Source organism: Ostrea edulis, chromosome 2 (assembly GCF_947568905.1).
Source record: "Ostrea edulis chromosome 2, xbOstEdul1.1, whole genome shotgun sequence".
NCBI lineage: Eukaryota > Metazoa > Mollusca > Bivalvia > Ostreida > Ostreidae > Ostrea > Ostrea edulis.
Window position 1 is genome coordinate 10,455,329 of NC_079165.1, and position 27,825 is coordinate 10,483,153.

General features: G+C 34.4%; 1 protein-coding gene and 1 long non-coding RNA gene across 12 annotated transcripts in view; one reads left to right on the forward strand and one right to left on the reverse strand.

Moving 5' to 3' along the window:
* Positions 1-27,825, reverse strand: part of LOC125681142 (uncharacterized) — a 63,894-nt gene that overhangs the window by 20,017 nt on the left and 16,052 nt on the right. For 6 of the 11 annotated variants that reach the window (XM_056156061.1, XM_056156062.1, XM_056156063.1 and 3 more), the window contains 7 exons: positions 22,583-22,722; positions 22,197-22,285; positions 22,013-22,097; positions 20,848-20,919; positions 20,445-20,540; positions 20,198-20,356; positions 5,238-5,315 (listed from right to left, as the gene is read on the reverse strand). In XM_056156061.1, the coding sequence (XP_056012036.1) occupies positions 5,238-5,315; positions 20,198-20,356; positions 20,445-20,540; positions 20,848-20,919; positions 22,013-22,097; positions 22,197-22,285; positions 22,583-22,722 (719 nt within the window). Of the gene's footprint in view, positions 1-1,327; positions 1,685-5,237; positions 5,316-11,365; positions 11,382-20,197; positions 20,357-20,444; positions 20,541-20,847; positions 20,920-22,012; positions 22,098-22,196; positions 22,286-22,582; positions 22,723-27,825 lie in introns of those variants that run through there. The other 5 variants (XR_008800431.1, XM_048921084.2, XM_048921088.2 and 2 more) reach the window with 3 other exon arrangements.
* LOC125675425 (uncharacterized) lies at positions 4,453-16,048 on the forward strand. Its single transcript, XR_008800435.1, has 4 exons — positions 4,453-5,182; positions 10,313-10,508; positions 13,047-13,154; positions 13,692-16,048. It is a non-coding gene; the product is annotated as an uncharacterized LOC125675425 (long non-coding RNA).

Below are 27,825 nucleotides of genomic sequence, written 5' to 3' on the forward strand. Positions count from 1 at the left end.
CAAAACACTAGACAGCCTCTCTCTCTCTCTCTCTCTCTCTCTCTCTCTCTCTGATATTTATATAAATTCCCCAAAAAGTTGTTTTTTGAGAAGTGGTTGAAACACTTGAGTTCCCTTTTAATTCCTTCAATCAACCGCCAGACTAAATGTAGTGACTTTCATGTAATATATCAAGTTTATACACTCTGTAGTGAGTTTCCGGTGTGTGTTCACATGTGACGTGGTGTCGTAGGTATCAGGTGAAAATTCAATTTTGTTAAAGACGGATTTTCTATATTTTAAGTATCAGAGCAATATAAACAATTTAATCAATGCGCGCTAGAAATTAGAATAGTAGATATTATTAATTATTTGAAGAGATCTTCAATTGAATTGTTGCGCGCATCAAATGAATTGATATTTTCAAATGCTTAAAGATGTCTTGAATTATTTGAGTTTACGTTGATTTGGTGATTCATAGACTGAACACCTTGTTTAGATCTGCTTAATATTAATTACCGGTATTATATAATGAGACTCCCCCCGGAAAATTGGCTATATATAGTAAGCCCCCCTCCCCCGGAGGAGTCTGGCAATATAGTTAGACCCCCCACACCCACACCCACCCCACACTTATCAATAGTGAGCCTCCCTCCTTCGTGATTGGTCTGGATTTCCATCGGAAGACTGGCTATGGTATTTAGTGAGTCACCCCCTTTGAGGGGTGGCTATATCCCCTAGCCCTAGTAGTGAAACTTCCCTACAATACACATACGTGGTTGGTTGCAATTTCATTAATATCTTTGATATATTGATTAAAGGGGTAAATTCTTTTGGCAGTCGTTCAACTACTGAATTGAATGCTCATTGCGCTTATGAAGGATCATTTTTTAATAAGATGCATTTTGCTATATAGCCAAATTTATTTAGGGGTAATACTGATAGTTAGCCAGGTTTCCGGTGGATGTGGTAGGGTTGCTTTATAGCCAGAATTTCGGGGTGGGGGGGGGGGGGTAAATAGCTTGGGGGAAAAGCTATTCTTGTACTCTGTACAAGGACACAATGCATGAGCAGACGAATACATTTACTGTATATGTACATTTTCAATATCCACTCTTCGTCTTTTCATCAGACCTTATTTTTATTTGATATTATTGTGTAACACAGGACATATTATAAAATCCAACTTATACTGTGACATAGAAAATGTTAAAAACGGATATTGAACCAGTATTCGTGATTCGATGAAAGACCCTATATTGTCGAATGATAAATGAACCTTTTTCACAATTTATGTCGGGGAAAAAAATAGGAGTTTTTCCTTACTTTTATACCAAACACATAAAAAAAATAGTTTAATCTCAATTTAAAAGGACTTTCATACAATGATAGACGATTAATAAAATGGTAAATAGAAACGTTTTAAATTTTCAACCTAGGACGTAAATATCCATCTGGATCCTCCATTATCCTAAATTCTCTGAAAGTAATTACTAAATGGCTAGGCATAAAGCAGATTTTCCGGAGGATGAACCTACTGAAGGGGGTATACGCTACAACACCAGGTGTCTCATCCCATGCCCCACCAGGGCTTAACCATGGACGCACTGAAGGCATAACGCCGGACTATTTAGACCCATTGCCTCTGAGGATTGGTACACGTCCTCCAACCCTTGCATCCACTCCTTGGTAGAACATCAAATACCTTTAATTAATATAACTTATGATCAAATATATAGGTTACAATGTGACACTTCAAACCAAGGCTCTTCTTCGGATATGAAGGTCATTGAAATATGAAAATATTCATTGCTAAACACAACCTCGTGCACTGGCCGAGAAGCCATATCGTCTGATATATATAAAAAAAAATAGTTCTTTTAAAGGTACCAACTTTCCGGATAATATTTTGTGATAAACTGAAGTAAAACAATGCATAAAAGACTGGGATTTTATTTCAATAAACACATGTAAATTATAGCGAACAGGACTATTCCGTATACCAAAGTAAAGACCCCCCCCCCCCCCCTTTACTTTAGTATCCGGAATAGTCCTGTTTGCTGTAAAGGGGGATACTGTAAAATAAAAATTGTTGGGTTTTGTTTTGTTTTTTTTGAAAATGGTTGAAATGCTTGAGTTTCCTGTGCTCTCAATCAATCGCCAGACTAAATGTAGTGACTTTCGGGTAATATATCACGTTTAAACACTCTGTAGTGAGTTTCCCGTGTGTGTTCACATGAGTCATGTGACACCGTGTCGTAGGTATCCGGTGTAAATTCAATATTTTTAGAGACGGCTTTTCTATATTTCAAGTATCAGAACAATATACAGATGTCCCACATTACGTAAAAATGAATTTATATTCTGGTTAGCATAACTAGAACATAGTGTAGTGAGTTTCAGGTGTAAAGTCTTGTGTAGTGAGTTTCGGCATTATGCACGTATGTGTGTGTGTGTGTGTGTGTGATTCTGCCATATTGGGGACCTGCTACAGATACGCAAGTCATAAAATGGGGGCCTCAAAAAGTTTGGGGACTTGACTTAGGTCCCCAATCTTTTTTATCGTTCAAAACAAATAAATAACATGTCTACTTTCTAGAAAAATAAAAAAAATAACGTGTCCCACTTTCGGGGTTTCATCAAACACATGATTACACAGATACTGTGTGGATTTAAGTTGCCATCTTCGTTTACGCACCTCTGACGATACACACATGTAATATGCGCATGCGCATGTGTAAAGAGAACGGAAGTATAACTGTTTTGAGGCGGGAGTCAACAAACATGACAAAAAGAAGACGCAGAAAGGCTGGGTAGGAAATTCTGGATTCTTTCAATAAGGATTCTTTCTATATCAAAGAAACGCTGGAAAAGGGTATGTCTTGTTACTTGTTTGATGAAATATGATGTGAAGAATCTTACATCTTATTTTAAAGTGCAAGTGGGGGGGGGGGGGTCATTGACGATTGCTGCATATTAGAAATTCAATTGAAATGAAAAGACAGACATATTGGTTAATATTTTCCCTTCAAATAGTACACAATGTATACTACGCGGGTAGGTTAAGGATTCCCTTATAGAATATCACAGTGCACTTTATGCCTTTACTTCTCCGAACTACCAATATATGACGTCATAATGGAAAATGACGTCAAGTCACTGCAAACTTGAGCTGTTATGACGGGGAGAATATCAAAAACTTTAGACCTTATTTCGAACTGCCTATAAGATGTCAGAACGCTATTGCAAAATTCACGTGTCTGAATTGTATTTTAATATCTTATATGTGCGAATATTTTAAAATAGTTTGTTTCATTACCCTTGATTGAAATTCAGCGTGTTTAAACTGCTTTCGAAAAATATACTTTTGAAATATACTCTGATTTATACAAGTGGTAAGAGGCAGATTTATGATGTGTTTATAAAAGAGTCTAGCGCAGGCAAGGATTCATTTGAGATCTTTTACGGAAATCGTGAAACACTTCCAACAATTACAAATGACCGTCAGGTGATCAACGAAGTCATGTGATATCATAATACATAATATAGCCGAGAGAACCTTCTATATAAATTATCTGTATTTAAGCATATAAATTACAAGTGAAAACCAAAAACCGAACTCGCAATCCAATGTATGTTTTGAACGCATTTCAAACTCCGGGAAGCTGTATTCATTTCACAATATTTTAGAATTCAACTAATAAACGATATGAATGTGCACACATATGTGTCATAGCAACATGAGATTTTGTAAGTTTTATAATAAATGAATTTGGTCCCCGTTAATTGGAGATACGGGAAAATAGTACACGTAATGTAGGTTTTTGAAGCCAAACTTGAGATCGGAGTCTATCCCCCCTTTTCTTCTCTAATTCATCTACCTATTACTATATATAGTCCTTCCTCTCACTTAAATTGTTACGCATGCTTAAAATAGAACATGTATGTCATTTTAACTTGTGTCTAAAATATGTAGACCTTATCAGGACCTTAGAAAGCAATTTCAGTGGGGGAGGGGGGGGTCTTTTTCCTGGGGGAAGGGGGCACTACCAAACAAAAGGACAAGATAGGATCAGACCCCTCTTTGCTCTTTGTTTGTGGTGTTCCTAAGAATGATGCAATAATTCATCATTAGAAACCTGTTGCCATCCCTGTTATGAAATGAATATTGATTTTAAGTTATGGGATATCATATACAAAGGTCACATAAGGTCACAAAATATTAGGCCAATATCCGATTTTTTTTAAATTTTTTTTTGGATTTTTTCCCCCCATTTTTATGCCGCAAATTTTCATTAATTTTCAGCACATTTTGTTTCAGAAAACACAGAGCTCTAAAATAAGAAAATCCAAAAGGGATTTACTTAATAAAACATCAACGTACTTCATTGTTACTCAATTGATAAGCACTTGTTTTCTATTGTTTAAGACTAAAATAATTGTAATAAATGTTTTCAGGTTGTTTATACTAGGGATGCTAGTGCTGCAGCAATGCATTCAATGATTTAAAAAGTTATCAAATCACTGATATAAATTATAAATAATATAGCTACAACCATTTGTTTTTCTTTTTTTCTTTTATTCTACACAATTCCTAAGATTAATAAATGAATAATATCTCATTGTGGTCTCACTAGCCTAAAGCTGTGTGTTAATATTATGATAAGCTGCATGATGCATATTAGATGGTAGCATACATTTATTAATGTTAGATTATACTTATAATATTATATTAAAAATGCTCTAGATTAACTAAATAATGCTCTAGATTAACTATTTTCAAACTAATGTTAAAAGAATACTTCATAAGTCCTAAAAATTTAAATTTTCTCTGGATTTCTTTTTGTGTGGTGGTATCTAACGTAGGTCCAAGTTCCTGTGCACTGTAAACAGCTGATTGAGGTCAGACATATTATGGGTGTTGAAAATGCGCATCGAGTGTTTGATTTCTTGTCATTCTGCAGTGCTGTAATCTTGTTTATACTCTCTTACATCCGTGCAATTTCTTGTCAATCGCCATAGATGTGTTAGACCATGATAATTTTTTTTTTTTTTTTATAAATTCTCATCCCCGCCCGCCTCGATTTCCCCCCTATTATTGTAAAATCGTCTTGATTCTGGTCGGGATCGGTATTCACCTCCCCATTCAACTTTCATTTTTATACCCGCGTATTCTCCTTGACAGCTGACAGGCTAGGTGAAGGTAAGGGTAATTTCTTGTGAAAGATTGGTGAAGTTATGTAGTAAGAGATATTTACATTTAAATGGACTTCTACTACGACTTTTATTCGGGCATAATAGATAAATCTGCACCCATTGATGAGGTCAGCAAAAATCTGTACAATGGAGGAAATAAAAATTATAGAATAATCATTTAAGATAAAGCAGTATAAATCTTATATCATGTAAATGAAGGCATATTTTAAGATTCACAGATTAGGTCATGTCTATGTTAGTGTCCATTTTCAACAATAAGATGCAATTAATGCTCTGCCCATATTACGCCATATTGTATGTATAAATATATTATGAATAACAAATATAAGAATATTTTTCAATGAAAACAATTAACCAGGCATATATGAAATGCCTTGTCCTGGTACAATAAGATAAGATTTATTGAGACCAAATTTAGGCCCTTGAGGGCATGCAAGAAGATAGATGGAACATTCTATCGTTAAAATGATATTGTCCTACGGACCCAGTTTAACAAAAGAATTCGTTTCCATGTATTGACAATGTAGCAAGATAAACACGGGCGTTACTCGAACTCGGTGAATTCACTATGAACAATCCCGAGAGTTCTTAATGTCAGCATGGTGTGTAAATTCGAAGGGAGAAAAATGTTGAGAAAATGAGCTGAATTTTCGTCTTTATTTGGATTACTTTTTAGGGTAAAATTCATTATTCAACTATCCCATATTTACACAGTGTTTTAGTTTGTGTTTTTATACTGTTAGATATTCGAATCCACTTCATGTGACTTTATCAATTACATTGTTTACATTAAAACCTTTGTGATGTCACAATTGTTGATATGAAAAGGATATAAATATAATATGAGCTTTATTCACTGTAAAAAGCATGAACATATAATAATAGCAAGCGTAGCAAGGTGCAACGTGCCGCTTGCAAAGCGAGCTCAATATAGACACGAGCTCAATATAGACAATTGTGTAAGAACAGGAAATTCAAACTGAAATCTATACATTAATTGTCAAGCAAATTTTTGTGTGAAACCTTCCCAGAATTCCTTTGCTACTGTACCAGCAAAGTAATTTACATTTCATAAAATACAATGTAATTGTTTAACTTAATCAAGTTCAAGTAAACACAATTTAAGTCAAATTCAATAGCGATATGCACATACCTGGTACATTGTACATGTATATGCACATTTATATGGATTCGGAGGGCCTCGAAAGCGATTTTTGTCGTGTAAATAATATAAAAAATTTGCAAGGGGGGTTACAATGTCATATAGCTTTAGATTATGCATATATTCTATTTAGATCATGACGACATCGCTCATATTTTTTCAGGTTTAAATAAATCATAAGGAAAACAACAAAAATATGTAACTGTCAGTAGGCCTACATGAAGCACACAAAAATTAGCATTTTGTTGTATATAGGAGATTCGATATTTCTACCGATCATTAATGATCAGAAATCGCACTAAAGAAATGGCCTACAATAGATAAATTGAAAGTTGGCAACACGATTTAACATCATAATCTGTAATATTTGCAGAAATCTCGCGGGAATTACTAAACGACTGTGTCGTAATGCAATGTATATGCAGAGTTTACGACTTCGCGATGTATTATATAACTATAAGCATTTTCTCTCCCGAGCGTTGTTTTGTATAGAACCGCCTTGTTTTTATTATTGCGATTCGTTTGTTGTTGTTGTTCTTTTAATTCTAAATTTTTGTTGTTTACTTTCAAACAATCAGTCCTAACACGGTCTACAAAATTTACCAAAATGCCATCGGGTTCGTTGCATGAATGTATCATAACGTTCGTGACTCATAAATAACGTTTCTAACATTATTTGACGTGGTATGGGGAATTACCTTAAACTTGTTTAAGTTAAACAATTACATTGTATTTTATGAATTGTAAATTACTTTGAATTTACACAGGTTAAAAACTTTTACCACCTTTTTCCATAAATTACTGTTAATTTAAGGTAAGGTTTGCAATAACAGGGAAATAACTCTGGATATACCTCAGTGCACTTCGCGTTTTATGACGTCATAATGAAAAATGCGTCCCGTCATAGTTGAATCGAGGGAAAATGTCATAATATTTACTTGTTATATGATCTACTAACGTTGTCAAACTTGTGTCAAGCGGCGTATGTGTAACCCTCTATGACAAAATAATGATAGTGTTTCTCAAATGATCATTTATAAATTATTTTCCTTGATATTATAAAAGTCTACAATTTTTCAGAGCTCCAGATAAGGTGCGTATCGGCGTAAATACTCATTAAAGTTTACCAAATACGCATTAAAATTTAAAATCAGGCATACGATTACGCATTCGCTAATGTAAATACGCTTTACACTCCTCAAGTAATGCGTAGAGGTAACTCAATACACAACTGTATAAGCCTAATTGTTATACTTCTCTCTTAAATAAACAGGTAGGGTGCGATCGAAAGCACACAAAAACAGAAAATGGTACTGGACAAACGATATACATTTCTTCTGTTAAACTTACTAAGTTTTTACTGAAATGTCGCTCCTGCAGCATTGTCTCGCTAACTATTTGAAAATATTTGCAAGAATGGGAGTCACGCATTTATTTACCGACTTCCGTCACACATGCACTCGTTTTACACAGATGGAATAAAACCAATTCTTGCTTAACGGTACAAGGTGAGGGGAATCCAACAGTAATTTGCAGTGAAAACAAAGTGCAAAGATATATATATATATATATATATATATATATATGGGCAGTATTAGGTTCGTCTAAATTCTAAAAAATGCTATAGAAAGTCACAAAAACTTTAGACTTTGTAACTGATATTTGGTTTAAAATGATTTTAGTTTCTCGGTTTTTGCCTATAATAGCTCTAAAACTTCATTGTTATTTCGGATTTCAAACATTTCGGTTGAGCATCACTGAAGAGACATGATTTGTCGAAATGCGCATCTGGTGCATCAAAATTGGTACCGTATAAGTTTTACATTATAACAGTTTAATTTACAATATGACAAATAGTTTTGTTGTTTGTTTGGTGTTTATGAATTTTTTTCAATACTGTACAATCACAGGGGATTCTTATCCATTTTATTCTCAATTTATATGTTATATATAAATTATATATAGATTGAGAACAAAATGGATAAGACCCTGTGGTACAATAAATGATTGTATGTTTACGGGTGAAAATTCTTTGTAGTTCTTTTTATTATAAAGTCTTCATCGTCATTGGGATTTTGAAAATTGTTTAGGTATAAATTTTGATATGCCAGACACTCAGTCATATGATATCTGGTTATATTTAGACTAAGTGATCAAATTCTGTATTAGTGGCAAACAGCAGATAATCAGTAAATTAACAAAATACTCTTTTGACTTTTTCTGAAAAGCAAATACCCGTTGATTTGAAAATCATGCATAACGTCAACATAAAACAGATTTTATTAGTGTCATTTTTACTAACTTAACATTACACCCCCCCCCCCCCCCAGATCCATCATTGACCGGGCTCTATACTTTATATTGTCACGAAGGTTACAGGTGTAAACAAATATCAAGTAATGGAACAAGGGGATGGAAATTATTTCAAAGATGTAGAGTATAAGACAGGTTCGGGCTAATGTAACGCAGAATTTATGACGAAGCAGGACCGTCGAAAACCCGCCGGAATATTGAAAATATTGTATTGTATTGAATTTAGAAAAAAAAAACTCAACATCTTAATTTCTAATAAATGTGATACTACAATACTTGACAAATAAATATAAATATCATTTTTGGGCTGGAATTGTATCTTATTCATGAAAATGCTCAATGCACTCTTCAAAAGTTGTACAATTATAAAACAAAGTGAATATTCGCATAAATGAAATAATTCTTTGTAATCTGTTACCATGAAAACAAAGCCCGGTGGGTAGTAATTCTATATGCTTTCTTAAATATTCATGGTCCAAATATTATGTTTAAAGTAAAAAAATTTCTGACGTAGACCTTATAAAGCTGCTCAATATACATTTTTTGTTGCCATGAGAATAACCAATTTAAATTTTATTCAGGATATAAAAAGTGCTATTTTTTGTGTTTTAAAATAATATTTTTCTACCAATTAGGATAATCTTATAGATAATACTCTTTTCAAAAATTCTACCAGCTTTTTACCCCATAAGTTTGCCTCGTGTAGTTTTTATACCACTAGTATTCCCTTTTGTACAAAGATCCCGAAAATGTAAAACATCACAAAAATAAGCCCATCTGGTCAAAAATCGACACGGGCGATTTTTTTTAAAAAGTCAATTTTTAAAAGATAAATTCCTACTGAACATACTGATATGCAACATGACTTTGTTCGCCACATATCAAAATGTCGTAAACCTTGCCTTAAGCAGGTCAAAAACTTGAACTTTTACATCCAAATTTATGTCTATTTGATATCAACTTCACAAGTTTCATGTCCAATAAACTAATCCTATCGGTCTTCTACTGAGGTGAAATTCACAAGGCAGTCAAGCAATATTATGTATACATTAAGTAGGGTTTCCTCATAGAATTAAAGTTCTTTTAGTGAAAAAAATTGCATACAAGTTATATGTAGGTAGCTGGTGTTTGGAATGCGACACCTTGAACATCAGCTTTTGAACCATACGTACGATACAAGAGCTAGTGATCCTTAGAATTATTGAAATTTATCTTTAAAAAAAAAAATAACAAGAAAAGTCTTATTTTTATTGTACAGTATTAAAAAAGATTTTCAAAATTTTATATGAAATCTTCATGATTACATAGGAATGTCAGACTATGTCTAAAACTGTTGATCTCGTCACAAGTTTGCTACTTTCGGTTACTCAGGGCAAAGACATACTTGAAAACCATATTTTTATTTGTAGTATTTGTGCAAAATAATCTGCAAGATTTTTTCCAAGTTGCATCCTGTTTTCAAATCATTTCAAATACAAATGTATTTATAATTTACATGTAGTTCATACAACATGTACAAGTGAATTGTAGCTCCAGAAATCTTATCTTTATATTATTTAGCAGCATCAACATTTTCCAGTCACAAAATCATAGTCATGCAAGCTAGGCTGAATTTTATGGTGCAATTTTTTTTCCATTAAGGGTTGATGCTTCAGAGGAAGATGGTTCGTTTGGACGCCTGTTAAACGATGATCATCTTCATCCAAATTGTAAGCCAAAAGTCATTGAGATAGATGAGAAGCCAGTTATTTGCTTTTACTCTCTAAAACCAATACCTCCAGATACAGAACTGTTGTATGATTATGGGCCTGGTAACATGTATCCTTGGAGAAGAAAGGTAATGAAGCCATATTTGCATGCTTGTTTTTTTTTTTGTGTGTATGTGTGATTTGAGGTGGATGAATATACACATGTAAATATTCAATCTCATCGTCGGAAACCCACGGTTGATTACACTTCGTTCCTCTCTCCATCACCAGTGGGTCCATTCATTCCTACTCGCTCGTTCTAATGAATAAATATTTTAAAATATCGTCCAATCAAAGTAATCGTTATAGTAATGGAACTCTTGTTTTTAAAGGTAGCACTAACTTAACTTTGCTACCACAGCAATTCTATACCGAAATTGGGGTGAAAGTGTCTTTTTGATTGGACAAATCGCTTAGGGTTTTCTATGAGTGCCCAATCAAATTGCCTCATTAATTATTCATGAGAACGAGCGAGTAGGAATGAATGGATCCACGGGTGATGGAGAGAGGAACGAAGCGTAATCAACCGTGGGTTTCCGACGATGATTCAATCTAATTTCAGCTCATTTGCAATGCTATATTTCATGTTAGCTGAATCAAAAATAAGATATCGATTGCATGACTCTTTTATCTGTAGACGTCCAAAAGAAGTGCAAAAAATACAAATCCACGGAAAGGTCTTATTTTTGTGCATTATGTTCTTGTTTTGTTGAAACTTATCACCAGAATTTTTTATTGAACTTAACACTCAGAGAAAAGCAAATTTATAATTTATCTATCTTCAATATGCTAACTTAAGACTATGGTTACAACCCGAGTACAACAGTTTTGAAGCAATTTACTGAATTTCATCTTAGAGTTCATCTTTTTCTAACTTATATGAAACTTGAATGAATACATAAGCTCAGAAGTTGTGAAATAGTCAATGTACAGTGTTTATACATACAGCAAATTTGCTGGACCTATAACGAAAAGTGTATATATTTGTTTATGGTTACCCAAACAAACCCTAATTTAATAGCTTTCTTTAGAATATATTTTATGCTGGTATGAAATTTTCACTGTTTCACTACTGCTTCAAATCACTTCTTTTTTTTTTAAAAGCTTTATTTTTATGTAATGACTTGAGACTGTCTGCTTACATGTATTTTTAATGTTAAGGATTATTTTCAACAATATACAGATTTCTATAAAAATTTTGTCTTGCTAATAAATACCATATGACTTTCTTGCAAAATTAAGGTGTCAAAAAACATTGGTGCTCTACAGTGTGTCAGAACTGTTGGTTTGATGGACAATCTATTGTTTACTACCTTGTGTTAAACAAAAAGTGGGTTTCACATAGTTTTTCTACTTTAGACTAAAAATAGATTGGGAATTTCCCGTACTAAGAAAGGAGAAAATGTATGTCAGGACTATGCAGGTATCGAACTGAGACTCCTGCATCACTAGTGCAGGTGCTCTACCAACTGACCTATCCAGGCAAATATACATGGTCCAAACCATTACATTCCAAAGTGATGTAATTGGTTAATTCTTGTCATCCAATGAAATACCTCATTTCTTGCTACGTTAGGCTATGACTTTAGCATATGTAAACAAACTTGCTGAAATGGCAAATTTTGCTAACTCAAGTGGAAAAAATACATGCAAATTAAGTTTTTAATTACTCTATCATGGACTGATATAGTGTTTAGAATGCTTGAATTAATCTTTATAAATTATGTAATAGAATGCAGATTGCAAATTATTTTATTTTATATCAAATGGTGGATCGGTCTAACTACACAAAAGTACCTTGAAATTAGTGTTCAGTGTAGAGAGGGTCATTAAACATGTTAAAGCAAAGTGATTTTCATTCCGTTTCGTTGTAAACCATGTTGACAACTTAACAATATAAATTACGTTTATGAGAGCAAAATGGTCAGTCCTTGGTATTTTGCTATAGGGATGTTTTACTGTACATGTATTTATTCCCCCTGTGGAAGTTTGATGTGTATACTTTCTATACTTACAGTGTTTTAATGTAGAATTATGACCACAGCATTTCTTTTATCTTGGCAGTACTAACTGTAAGAATTAATATTATTATACCCCCCGCAACAAGTTGGGGGGGGGGGGGGGTATACTGGAATCGGGTTGTCCGTCTGTCTGTCCGTCCGTCTCTCTAAAGCGTTATCCTTTCCACCTACAGTCACCATATCATACATATGGACTACCCATGGGATGAAGATGTGCCCTATCGATTTTGGGGTCAAAAGGTCAAAGGTCACGCGCACTGGACATCGAAGTAGCAATATGGTTCGGTTTGTCATGCCATTTGTTTTTTACACTCGGAAAAGAGGTAGTTTATACATATTACCAACACCCTTTGGGAGATTGGGGTAAGCGGGGGGTATTCTTAGTGAGCATTGCTCACAGTACCTCTTGTTTTTCATTACTAATGCCATAAAATCAGGGATCCAAGGCCTATGATAATTGTGCAAAACTTAAAACAAAAAGGTGGAGGCTCATACCTCACATTACAAAGGTTTTGACCTATGAATATGTGTGCCTATCATAAAATGGCACTTTCTATTCTGGTTTAAATATTTGTGTTTTTAAAATTAAGTTGCAATTTTTTCCAGAGGAAGTAAAGGATATTGATGCCAGTTCTTGTGTGGATGATGAGGATCAGAGTGAGGAGGAAATAGATGACAGTCAAGACAACCAGAATTTCCAAACTGTGACTCCAGGTACTGTATACACACTGCATGAAACAATTTTGAGCATCAAGTTTCTTTACTTGGTATTGTAAGCATAAGCCCAACATGGACTACATACATGGAAATGTGTAGTTCTCAAGACTTGAAATGGAGTTTGTGAATGGCAATCAGGATGATTATACTCGAGAATAGAGCAAGGTTTAGTTCAGGACACAAGTTATTTGCATTGAGTGAACTTTGCCAGTATGAAAGACATTGTACTTCACACAAAAGTCTTCTGAATGGAGATGGGGGAGCTGAGATTAAATTCCTAGTAGAACAGAGTATATAACTTTGTGCATAGTTAACCACTCAAGTACACAGACCATTCAATTAATGAAAGTATTTATTACCAGTACACAAATATGTAAACAATCACTCTCCGAAATCGCATTCATATGATAAAAATCACTTCACTCTTCTCAAAAGATTTAGCCAGTCATGATGTACCACTTTCTGAGCAATTTGCATTATCTATACACATACCATACTACTAACCAAAATTATAGTCTGAAAACTTGATTTTAGGGAAGAGGGAGGCAGTATCTGATAGCGGATGCTCCAGAGAAATGGATGAGTCTTCATCCAAGCGACAGAAGTTACAGAAAAAGCCATGGACTTCATCTGAAATGAACTCCATTCACAAACATTTTTCACACTTTATTACCATGTTGAAGGTACCTGGGGAAAATGATGTAACAAATGTTTTGAAAAAAGATAAAAACCTTTCAAAAAGAACTTGGAGAAATGTAAGAGACCTAGTCTACAATCTAATTAAAAAACAGAGAAAATGTTGATTTCGATACTACTTTGATTGTTCACTAGAATTGATGGTATCTGTATGAAAAATGATACTTTTGTTTACAGTTCTTACAATTTACATAAATTGTACATAAAAGAATTTGTTGAATCATTATCAAAATAGATTTTGACAAATTTCAGCTTTTTAACTCATATGAGCCAAAGGCTCAAGTGAGCCTTTCTGATCAAAATTTGTCTGTTGTCTGTCGTTGTTGTGACCGTAAGGTCGGATGTTCGAATCCCTGCTGCGACTTGACCTGAGTCAATAAGAAATAGGTAGCAAGTGTTCCATGGCCAAGCACTCAACACATTGAAATAATAGTTTCAGGTCTTTCAGATGAGACCTTAAAAACTGAGGTTCCGTGTCATGGCAGGTGTTGGCATGATAAAGATCCCTCACTGCTCGATGGCCCTAAGTTCTGAGTAAAGGTCTAAATTTGAAGCCCTTCACTGTTATATGGTGAGGTCTCTATATGACTGAAAAATCTCAAACGGGATGTAAAACAACATACAATCAATCTATCAATCAGTCATTGTCAACTTTTTACAATATCATCTTCTTCTCCAGAACCACTGGGCCAGTTTCAACCAGACTTGGCACAAATTAGGAATTCAAGTTTGTGCAAATGAAGGGCCACACCGTCTTTCAAGGGAAAATAATTAAGAAAAAGTAAAATTGGGTGTTGTCATTCAAAAATCTTCTTCTCAAGAACCTTTGGGTCAGTAAAGATGAAACTTAAATGAAAGCTTTCTGACAAAGTGTAAATTCAATTTATTCAAATCATGACCCCCGGGGTATTGGTGGAGCCATTATGGGCAATCAAAGTTGTACATAGGAATACATAGGAAAAATCTTTAAAATCTTCTTCTAAGAACAGCAGAGTCATAATCAGTCACATTTATATGGAAGCATCGTCAGGTAGTGTAGATTCAAGTTTGTTCAAATCATGACCCCTGGGAGTAGGGTGGGGCCATTATGAACAATCAATATCTAGGAATACATAGGAAAAATCCTTAAAATCTATTTTTCAAGAACAGCATAGCCATGATAATTCATTTTATATGGAGGTATCCTCAGGTAGTGTAGAATCAAGTTTGGTCCAATTGTGGCCCTGAGGTAGGGTGGGACAACTATGGGCGGTCAAATTTTTACACAGGAATACATAGCAAAATTCTTTAAAACTATTTTCCCCATGAATAAAAAAGTAATGATTAGTCATATTTATATAGAAGCATCCTATGGTAAGCATAGATTCAAGTTTGCTCTAGTCATGAATCATCCCCCCACCCCCCCCACCCCCCCCCCACCCCCACTACCTCCTGGGCTACAATGAGTAATCAAATAAAAGTTTTTCATAGGAATATGTAGGGAAAAAAATCTTCTGATTAAAAACAAGAATGGTCATAATTACTCAGGTGAGCATTGTGGCCCATGGGCACATTGTTAACATTGTGTAATCAAAATGCAGAGAATATGTTAATTTGCATATTACGTGTACATGTAATATTGATCAGTTGGTCATGTGATATAATTTTGTATATGAAATGAAATGATGACAATTGTATGAATGATGATGAGTTTAAAGTCAGATTCTTTAACACATGTATTTTCAAGAAAAAATTTGTCTTGAGGTATTTTGGAAATTTACTTTTTATAGTATTGTAATAAATGTTTGTTTTCATGCTATGTTGAAGGTCAAGTATCTACGAACACAACTGACTTGAATGAACATCAGAAGTATTAGATAATGTATTTACAACTGAAACTGTAATATAATTTTATCAATTGAATTTGTAAAATTAATTTGATAATAAATTTTGATTTTTTTACCTAAATTTAAACATTTTGTTGCTTAGTAGATCAGACTACATTTAAATCATAAGATTTAAACATAAAACCCATAGGCCATTTTACTTAAACTGTTTGTATTGACTGAATGGTTCAGTACTTTTTTGTCAGTCAATAACTTAATACCTCAGTATGTGAGCAGGTCCGGGAGAATGGTGTCTGGTGTGAATAAGGGACATGCAGTCAATTTGTAGCTCATGGATCTAAAAGAGGAATAAATATGATACACGCTCTGTATTTGAGTCATAGTTAGCACTGTCCCAGGGTGAAGTTTTTGCAGCAGATCTATCACTATGTAAATACATACTTTGCATAGAAGGAACTCGCATGATTGAACAGTGCTTCACAAGCCTTGCATGACGTGTGTAGCAAACATTGAAGGTGTTGTAGGAAGTTTTACTATGATTTGATTTTACATGAACAAATTCCAAAGTATCACATACTTTTCTTAAAGTAAAAAAGGTGCAATTAAGTTTGATTAAGTCTCCAATTTTAATTAATAACCATATCCTTGTATGAGATCCTCATTTTACTGTACTTTTATCAAGTGCATGTACTGTAATATGTCTTAAATTGAATATAAGTTTATTATTTTCAAGTACCCAAATTTTTCAGTGTAAATAAGGTCCTCGGTTTCTGTTTAAACCATATTATTTAATGTAAGTCCCCAAACTTGTACCCTGTGTATAAGGTCCTCAGTTTCTATATAAACCCTTCTCTTGTTTACAGGGCCGTAAATTACATGGAGGCGGAGGAGGCAGCTGCCTCCTCCAACTTTTGAGCCAAAAAAAATTAAAATTTAAAGTTCATTAGAATATATGTTGTTTCCAATAACTAAGAACATGATACCTCCCTTAAAAAGCATTCCAAATCTTTCTTTTAGAATGAGTTAGTCAAGTAACATCTTAGAAGTCCCTAGAATCAAGGATTTTGCACGAAACGTGTTCAGTGTGCACAAAATGTGCTCAGCGTCTGGGGGCCTGGGCGGCCCCCAGACCCCGCCTAATTTCCTGCCTCCTCCAAATTGAAGGTTAATTTACGGCCCTGGTTTAAGTCCCCAAACTTTTACCATGTGTATAAGGTCCTCAGTTTCTAAATATACCCTTATCTTGTGTAAGTCCTCAATTTCTATTTATATCCTTATCTTGTGTAAGTCGTCAAACTTTTACCGTGTGTATAAGGTCCTCAGTTTCTCTACTCTTGTGTAGGTCCCCAAACTTTTACTTTGCGTATGAAGTCCTCAGTTTCTGTAGGCACCTTTACCATGTGTAAGTCCCCAAACTTTTACCATGTGTATAAGGTCATCAGTTTCTACATATACCCTTATCTTGTGTTAGTCCTCAATTTCTATTTTTATCTTTATCTTTTGTATGTCCCCAAACTTTTACCGTGTGTATAAGGTCCTTAGTTTCTATACCCTTATTTTGTGTAAGTCCCCAAACTTTTATTTGTGTATAAAGTCCTCAGTTTCTGTAGGTACCCTTACCATATGTAAGTCCCCAAACTTTTACCGTGCGTATAAGGTCCCCCGTTTCTACCCCCCTTCTCTTGTGTAAGTCCCCAAACTTTTACCTTGTGTATAAAGTCCTCAGTTTCTGTAGGTACCCTTACCATGTGTAAGTCCCCAAACTTTTACCTTGTGTTAAAGGTCCTCAGTTTTCTATATATACGCTTGTCTTGTGTAAGTCTTCAAACTTTCATTGGTTATATATCGTCTTCAGTTTCTATATCTTTATCTTGTGTAATTCCCCTTAAACTTTAACCACGTGTACAAGGTCCAACTTTCTGAACCTCTTATTTTATGTAAGTGTACAATGTGTATAAGATCCTCAGGTTAATGTACGTTTTTCTTTTTCAAGTACACTACATTAATTATGATACCGGGTGCTACAAACATGGCCGTAGAAACCCAAGGGGCCGTGTCCCCATAATCTTGCCGATATATAGTATACTAGAGAAAAACTTAGCTCATTGATGCTTGTGCCCCCACAACAATAGTGTCTGATTACCTTTTTTACTTTTCTTTTTTCTCGCCAAGAAATTTTTGCTTGGTAGTTTCTGAAAACATTTGGTTGTTCCCCCCCCCCCCCCCCCCCCCCCCCAAAATCCACCTGCTTCCTACGGGCCTGTCAAATATGTTTTGATAATATATGAATGTTTTGTTTAATATTCACATGAAATATTTGACTTGAATGCTTATTTATTTTTCAACGATCATGCGAATGCCCTATGATATATATACACTATTAAGCTACCTGCCTTCTAATACTATTTTAACATTTTTGACCCTTCAAAAATTATGGTACTCATAATGGCTGAGTGAAATCAAGGAAATTTTTTAGCTCACCTCAACGAAGTGGGGATAGCTTATGTATCGTCTGTATCTCGCAGGTTAAAGATTTTTAAACAGTTTATTTCCAAGTAACTCTCTGCCCTAGATGCACGGATGATACCTCTCGGGTTTAACTGTACCAGTCAAGTGTCAAAATATTTTCTAAATGTATGAGCAGATTAAAGTTCCGGGATTGTGTCTCATTCCCAATATATAATTGTATAGGCCCTACCTGAATCAAACTCAGTTGCATGGATGATGTTTCATGGGATAAAAATACCAGACCATGCTTCTGATTCTGTACGATACCCATAATTTTGTGATGAGTGAAATTGTTAAATTTTTGAAGCAGGTCTTATGCTTGAAAAATAGAGCCATACTTAACTATTTTGCATAGATAAGTCTGATTGGGAAAAAAAAAACCGTAACAATATCACAATCTTATAATTATTTAAATGGAATACGTCAGAAAACAGTGTGTGTATGAATAGTATCGCACAATTTGGTACATAATAGAAATTTGGTTTTACTTTTATGTAACCCTTTTTTTAACTGACGACATTTCTAGGAATGCACAGAGTATTCATTTAAAATAAAAATCAGGGTTCATTATTCTTCAAACATTCAGTTTTAACTGTCAACTGTCATTTTTTGTGTCAAAATAAAATCATCGCTGATTCTCAGGAGCTTCCCCAGGAACTTTGACATATAACAGTGCCACTTCTAACCCTCCCACCGTTCCAACGCAAATTCCTGCTGGATCCACATTTATAGTCAAATTTTCTGTATACAATCTGACCATTGGCTTGTTAATTTTTCATCATAGTACAGTTTAAACATGTATTTGTAGCATAAATTTACGATTTCGTTTTGTGGACATAAAAAACCTTTGCCCTGAATGAAATCAATCTACAATACACATAGAGGGGAAAAAAAACTATTTCGCCATGCACAGACCATGTACCTGTGTACGATGAAGTACAACTAAAAGTGTAGCTGCACTGTATCCATAGTTATGAATAAGCAAAATGACCAACTTGTTTGGCTGCTTCTTTTTTATTTACTCTCAATCTGTTTTCGAATCTCAACGTCAAAACCAAATGGAAGCTTCTCGGAGTTTTAAACAGATTCGGCTTTGGCTACCATATACGCATCCAAGTCATGATAAGGATTCTCGCCATTTTTGTTTTTGATGTTAAATTCATCGGTCCCCTAGCAAAATCTTTTGTCATACCTATAAAAATTATTTCTCAAATAAATCTGAACTAAAATAGTCTAACATTTCTGATGAAATCGTAATTGTTGAACAGCTCATTGAGATATTGTACCTCAGTCGATGAGATATTGGAGAGCTATGACTTTTTTTTTGACACACTGTAGGCGGGATAAGTTATTATCTAATCAACGATCGCAAACATGGAAACCATCACAAGATATGATAAAATCAAAAGTAAAAAGGTATGACAACACATTGTTTGATTATGTTCTCGGACAAAACGTGTTTTGTCCTTCGAACCAAACTGTTTGCCTTCGGCTTAACAACCCCAAGCAAACAGTTTGGTTCATGGGTCCGACAAACCACATGTTGCCCTAGAACCCAGTCAATAAAATTAATGACATGTATGATTCATAGGTCCATGCTACCCCAAAATTTTAATTCATGAATAGGTCCCCATTTCTCTCTGTGTATGAACGACTGAGGTTAGGTCCTCAATTCTGTTTGCTTATGAGGAATTGGGTCCCCAAATTTTACACAGAAGTCCTCAGATTGGCACTTCCGGGTCCCCATTTTCTAAATTCATGGAAATATCAGTCCAGCTCAAAGACTCACTCTGTTTACTTAAATCAGGATACCTACAGAGTAAAATGAGTTGAACAATGCCAAATATGTCATGAAATCTCTAAGTCCCCATTTTAAGATGTTATGACAGGGTCCCCAGATCGGAGTCGATACACGTATGTGTGTGTGTGTGTGTGAGAACTTACACTAAATCCTATCTGACTGATGTTGACATACATGGTGTTGTAGTGTGTGTGTGAGTGAGAACTTACACTAAATCCTATCTGACTGATGTTGACATTCATGGTGTTGTAAAGTGTCTTTAAAAGCGTTGTCAGTGTTGTGACACTCTGTCGTTTTAATCCCAAACAGCGAGTCCCTATTGTAAATCCCGAATCTTCCATCATGGCAACAATCTCTTGAAAGTTTATCTTTAAAAAGAATTATCCATACATAAACATTGTTAAGAATGAGAAAATGGAGATGTAGATTTCTGTAGAATCTGAGAGGCTGATTTACCATGCCGTTTCCATCTCTATCCAATCGATTCATGACGTCCTCTACTGTCACATTTTTTCCAAAGAGTCTTTTTTTATCCGTTTCTGTGAAATATTTCTAAAAATCAAACATGTATGTTAAAATGTATATAATTAATGTATTCAACACTTTGTGTAAAACTTGCACATATTTCTTCAGGTCATCATGATGTAATAATTCAGGAATTTAAATTTCAGTGAAATTAATCCATCATCAATACCATTGTTATCTTAATATCATGTCTACATATGAGATCGGGTAAAATAAATTGACGTTTCCTATCCACTTACATATACACACACACAAACCGGTGTGAGTGTGTACGCATGTGTGTGTGTGTGTGGGTGGTTGTGTGTGTGTGCGTGTGCGTGTGTGTTTAACTTACATCGTTTAATATCCCTGAAAGTTCTTCTCTGCTTATCCGCTGATCACTGTCCTTGTCGTACTTGACTGCAAGCTTGTAAAAAAAAAAATTAGTCAGCTACGCTGTGTTACGATTCACGGGAAAGTAATGATCTAAGAAAATGGAAATACATGAGGATATAAACTGCGGCGCTTTAAGCCGGCATACTTCATAAAGTTTCCGGTGCCAAAGTTACTAGTATTATATTAAAGGTTGAAATTTCTATTCCCAGTAACATCTTAGACGGGAATGCGTAACATATAACGTGCACTCACAGAATAATCTCGTTTTCATTACCTACAATTTGTTTTGGATTAACATCGATAACTCCGTTGGTAAGGGGCAAGATGAAAAACAACATTACACTAGTGTAACGGAGGAAAAACGCGTGGGTTCCGACGATGAACGAAACGTTCAATGTCTATTTTTTTTTTAACCCAAAAGTGACAGAGTTTTCAGCAAGACCGTCATCCCCTTACTGTATAACGATCATATTTCATATTTATCATCTAATAAAACGGTAATTAGAGCTTGTTTTGTGTGTGTTTGTGTCATTTTTAAGGATTTCTAGGATCCGGAAATCAGATAAAACGAATATCTATAACATAAACTTTGGGACTTGGTATCAAATTAAAAAACAAAATTAAACTATACTGTTCGTATACAATATGTTAGCATGAAAAAGAGCAGTACATGATTTAAATAGAATATTACATCCCAAAATCCATATCATATGTCATATCAGCCCTCGGGCCCCACATCGACCCTCGGGCCCCATATCGACCCTCGGGCTGATATAGGGCCACTCATGCCGATATGATATATGCTATGGATTTTAGCATACATGTAATACCTTTAAAAAGTACAATTATCGCTATATTTACCTCTTACAACTGAAATTATTGGTATACGTATTATAATATTTACCGCTAGAAATGAAATTATCGGTACATGTATTATAATATACCTCTAAAAAATAAAATTCTTATATTCAATACTTAAAAATGAAATTATTGGTATATTCATCTTTAAAAAATATAATTGTTATATCTGATACTTAAAAAATGAAATTATTGGTATATTCATCTTTTAAAAAATAAAATTGTTATATCCAATGCTTATAAAATGAAATTATTGGTACATTTACCTCTAAGAATTTGTTGACGGTCCTTTTAACTTGTAGGTATTCTTTTCCCAATTTCACCTCACTTTTCTTTTTATTTTTCGCTCTTCTGTGCACAAAAATATTTTTTTAATACCTACTATATATCAGATCAATAAAAAGATGCTCATTACAATGACAGTTTGACATAATACAAGTCACAGTTTACCTGCCTAACTCTGTGTCGGGATAAACCAATGGAGTCATTCGTCTACATTCGAGGATTTGTTGGAAGTTCTGAACTTCATCTTCAGAGTACTAAAATATAATATCAAAATTGTCATAGCATATTCCTACATTCATATCCTGAGAGACTTTGCTCTCCATTGATCATTTCATTCATTCAAGTATAGAAAACTTTTAATTGTCGCTACACGTTTTTAGGGTCATATCAGAAATACCCGTGATTCTCACTTCTAAAAGCCGAGCGCTTGGCGAAGGAGCAACCACTACTCATGTTTGAGTGGTCATGCCACGAGCGGGATTCGAACTCACGACCTCCCGGTTTCAAAGCCAACGTTTTTGGACTAAGGAAAAACCCTTGATATCTCTTACCAGAACAAATCCTAGCGTTTTATCAGCTGTGTCTTTGTCCCGAGCAAACCTGTGTCTTTTGTCCATAATGTGATGGAGGTTATTCAGATTCTGCAGCCTTCTGAAAAGCGAGTCTTCCTTTTTCATAGACAACCACCATCCTTACAAAAACAGAACACTATCCCTTAAAATGCGAATACAAAAAGATACATCGTTTACATAAAAGTACATGTAATTGTAGGTAACATATAAAAGGTCATGTCACAGTACCCTAGTGATTAAGGCGCTACCGAGAAATCCCGGGTTGGTGCCGTGTCAATTTCAAACAAAGGAACATACTTCGTAGTTTTTGGTGATCAGGTCTTCCAACAGTCTGTTGGAATTCCCATGGGCACGAATTGTTCTCCTTTATTAGCTGACCTGTTTTTATATTCTGATGAAGCAGAGTTTATTCTTGCTGTGACCTTCAACTCGACATTCAGATTTCTCGACGACGTTTTTTCTATTAAAAATAATCATTTTCATTCTTATGTCGATTTTATATATATCTGTGAACTTGAGATAAAAGACAGCACAGAGTCCTCCACATCTCCTTCACACTTAATATATTTTAGTGAAAATGAATATTGACAGCATACTAATAACTGATCTATATGACAAACAGGATAATTTCAGCTTCTCCATCTTCAACTTTCCATATTTATGTAGTAATATTCCATTATCACCTGCACATAGAGTTTATATCTCTCAACTTATTCAATGCACAAGAGTTTGTTCTGCGTATGATTAGTTTTTAAATCGAGACAGGCTACTGACAAACAAGTTGATGTTACAGAGGTCTCGTTTAAAGTCAGCATTTCGCAAATTCTATGGTCGTTATAACGATCTGGTTTGCCAATACTACCTATCATCGGGTCTACAGTTGTCTGACGTGTCAGGTCGTTCTTGACACATTGATTTTGACTGCGGATTGCTCCGTTTACCTGATCAAGACATAAGGCTCACGGCGGGTGTGACCGGTGGACAGGGGATGCTTACTCCTCCTAGACACCTGATTTCACCTCTGGTATATCAAGGGGTTCATGTTCGCACAACTCTTTATTTTGTATTCCTTATAGGAGTTATGAAATTGATCACTGTTTGTTATCCTCACCTTTCATGTAGACGGCGAATGGTCCTTCTCCAAACGTTAGGAGTTAGATTGATTATTTATTGTTGAACATCCCACTCGAGAATCGAAAGGCTGCAAAATGTAGGCCATTGCTCGGCACTTAAGGGTCTTTATCGTGCCACACCTGCTGTGACACGGGGCCTCGGTTTTTGCGGTCTCATCAGAAGGACCGCTCCATCTAATCGCCTCTTACGATAAGCAAGGAGTATTGAGGCCTATTCTAACCCCGGGTCCCCACCAGGAGTTAGAAGTAAGAGTCACGAGTGTTTCAGACTTCCAATGTTACTGTTAGCACGACAAAGAACATTCACCAACCTTCAGCACCAGGTATGGGTTAAAATACTATAATCGTTCCAACAACAGTGTGTCACATTGGTTTGATCGATCAGTCACTGATTGACTGTGTGGTTTCAATAAAAGAGAGTTTGGAAGGCCACGCTATTCTTTCAATGTGACTGATCACTGAAAACAAAAGTAGAACATGTTTCATAGAAATCTATGAGAATCCTCGCCCAACAATTTACATGCTCGATCAAGCGAAGTGAAATGCTGTTATTAGAACGATAGTATGCGACATTTCACTGCAGGTGGCGTCATTCGATGAGTGAGAAATTTTCCAATGTGAAACAACATACATTTATTCAAACAAAATGTCTGAGAATGGACACATTTCACCTCCGTGAAAAACAATGCCTGTTCGTCTTGTAGCTTGACTGCCGTACATCTTTCATGGTGTACATTTATATACTAACGTCGACCTTCAATATATTCTTGATGTTGAATACATATGTAATACATTACTGGACAGTGCTCGCTGTTTGTCACTCTTTTTTCTACAGAAAACGCACAATTCCTAGACGTTCTAGGTTTTTGTGGCAGACGGTATTTTGTGGCAGACGGTGTTTTGCATTTTGGCTAAATAATCATTGACGCTGTAGTTACCTCATGTTGCCGAAAAACTGAAGCTTTTGTTACGTACTCTATCACTGAAGCTTTTGTTAAGTACTATATCACTAAACCTTTTGTTAAGTACTATATCACTGAAGCTTTTGTTAAGTACTATATTACTAAAGCTTTTGTTAAGTACTATATCACTAAACTTTTTGTTAACTACTATATTACTGAAGCTTTTGTTAAGTACTATATCACTAAAGCTTTTGTTAAGTACTATATCACTAAACCTTTTGTTAAGTACTATATCACTAAAGCTTTTGTTAAGTACTATATCACTAAACCTTTTGTTAAGTACTATATCACTAAACCTTTTGTTAAGTACTATATTACTGAAGCTTTTGTTAAGTACTATATCACTAAAGCTTTTGTTAAGTACTATATCACTGAAGCTTTTGTTAAGTACTATATCACTAAAGCTTTTGTTAAGTACTATATCACTAAACCTTTTGTTAAGTACTATATTACTGAAGCTTTTGTATATCACATAACATTTTGTTAAGTACTATATCATTGAAGCTTTTGGTAAGTACTATATCACTAAAACTTTTGTTAAGTACTATATCACTAAATCTTTTGTTAAGTACTACATTTATATCACTAAAGCTTTTGGTAAGTACTATATCACTAAACCTTTTGTTAAGTACTATACCACTGAAGCTTTTGGTACGTACTATATCACTAAAGCTTTTGTTAAGTACTATATCACTAAAGCTTTTGTTAAGTACTATATTACTGAAGCTTTTGTTAAGTACTATATCACTGAAGCCTGTGTTAAGTACTATATCACTAAAGCTTTTGTTAAGTACTATATCACTGAATCGTTTGTTAAGTACTATATCACTAAACCTTTTGTTAAGTACTATATCACTAAAACTTTTGTTAAGTGCTATATCACTAAAGCTTTTGTTAAGTACTATGTCACTAAAGCTTTTGTTAAGTACTATATCACTAAAACTTTTGTTAAGTGCTATATCACTAAAGCTTTTGTTAAGTACTATATCACTAAAACTTTTATTAAGTACTATATCTTTGAAGCTTTTGGTAAGTACTATATCACTAAAACTTTTGTTAAGTACTATATCACTAAGGCTTTTGTTAAGTACTACATTTATATCACTAAAGCTTTTGTTAAGTACTATATCACTAAACCTTTTATTAAGTACTATATCTTTGAAGCTTTTGGTAAGTACTATATCACTAAAACTTTTGTTAAGTACTATATCATTGAAGCTTTTGGTAAGTACTATATCACTAAAACTTTTGTTAAGTACTATATCACTGAAGCTTTTGTTAAGTACTGTATCACTAAGGCTTTTGTTAAGTACTATATCACTAAACCTTTTGCTAAGTACTCTATCACTGAAGCTTTTGTTAAGTATTATATTACTGAGGCTTTTGTTAAGTACTATATCACTAAACCTTTTGCTAAGTACTCTATCACTGAAGCTTTTGTTAAGTACTCTATCACTGAAGCTTTTGTTATGTACTCTATCACTAAACCTTTTGTTAAGTACTCTATCACTGAAGCTTTTGTTAAGTACTATATCACTGAGTCTTTTGTTAAGTACTATACCACTAAAACTTTTGTTAAGTACTATATCACTGAGGCTTTTGTTAAGTACTATATCACTAAAGCTTTTCTTAAGTACTCTATCTCTGAGGCTTTTGTTAAGTACTCTATCACTAAACCTTTTGTTAAGTAGTCTATCACTAAAGCTTTTGTTAAGTACTATATCACGGAGGCTTTTGTTAAGTACTATATCACTGAGGCTTTTGTTAAGTACTATATCACTGAGGCTTTTGTTAAGTACTATATCACTGAGGCTTTTGTTAAGTACTATATCACTGAGGCTTTTGTTAAGTACTATATCACTGAAGCTTTTGTTAAGTACTATATCACTGAAGCTTTTGTTAAGTACTATATCACTAAAGCTTTCGTTAAGTACTACATTTATATCACTGAAGCTTTTGTTAAGTATTATCACTTACGTGGGAAGAATGTAAACTTCGCTATCAATCTAATAAATATTTCATCCATGGCTAATCTCTAGTCACTGTAATTCTAATCACCTCTATAGAAAATTTCATAGTTATCTTTCATGTACACGAGTGCGAATTCTTCTGCTTCTTCTTCCGCTTCTCATACAAAGTTTGTTCGGGACATAACTATTTTGTCTTTTGACATAAGCATTTGGTATGTGGGTATACCATGACAATATAGTGTGTCACGTACCATTTGTAATGACCCTTGACCTTTTATTTTATGGTCAAATACATGTGTAATAGAATATTTTGGGTATTTTTATTGTCCGGACCATAACTGTTTTGTCTTTTGACATAGGCCTTTGATATTTGGTATGTGAGTATACCATGATAAGACAGTGTATCACGTGTCATTTTTATTACTTTTGACAATGGCCTTTTATGTAAAGGTCAAATAATAGAATTTTTGGGGCTAAGCCTTTGATATTTGGTATGTTGGAATACCATGATAACACTGTGTTGTGTGCGATTTTTTAACCTTTGACCTTTACCTTTTATGTATATAGAATTTTTGGCGCATTTTTCTTGTCTAGATAATAACTTTTTTGTCTTTTGACATTGGCCTTTTTATATTTCATATGTGAGTAAACCATGATAAGGCAGTGTGTCACATGCCACTTTTCATGACCTTTTATGTAAAGATCAAATAATAGAATTGGGGGGGGGGAGGGCATTTTTGTCTGGAGCATTACATTTTTGTCTTTTTCATATTTGATACATTTGTATGTTGGAAAGTTTAATTCACTATCATATGTTGACAATGCTGTTCCTTGGTTGAAACACATATATATGTAGGTGACTGTTATGTTCGGTAACTTTAAATTTTCCACTTTAAAAATTACCCCTGAAATGGTTATAAAAAGCTATGCAAAATGGAAGTGGAGACATCAGTTTTAGTGTGCTAAAACAATTCTTCCTAGTTGTACTTCGATTCTCCCTTTTCTGTAAACAGAAAGAGAGCTAACATATCCTGCTGCCCAATTCCGTGAATAAGATATTGTTTAAATCAATTGAAATGTAACACCCTTCAACTTTTATACATAGTTGCCTAGCTATGCATAGGAAGACAGCCTAAAACGTTATAGAATTTATGAAA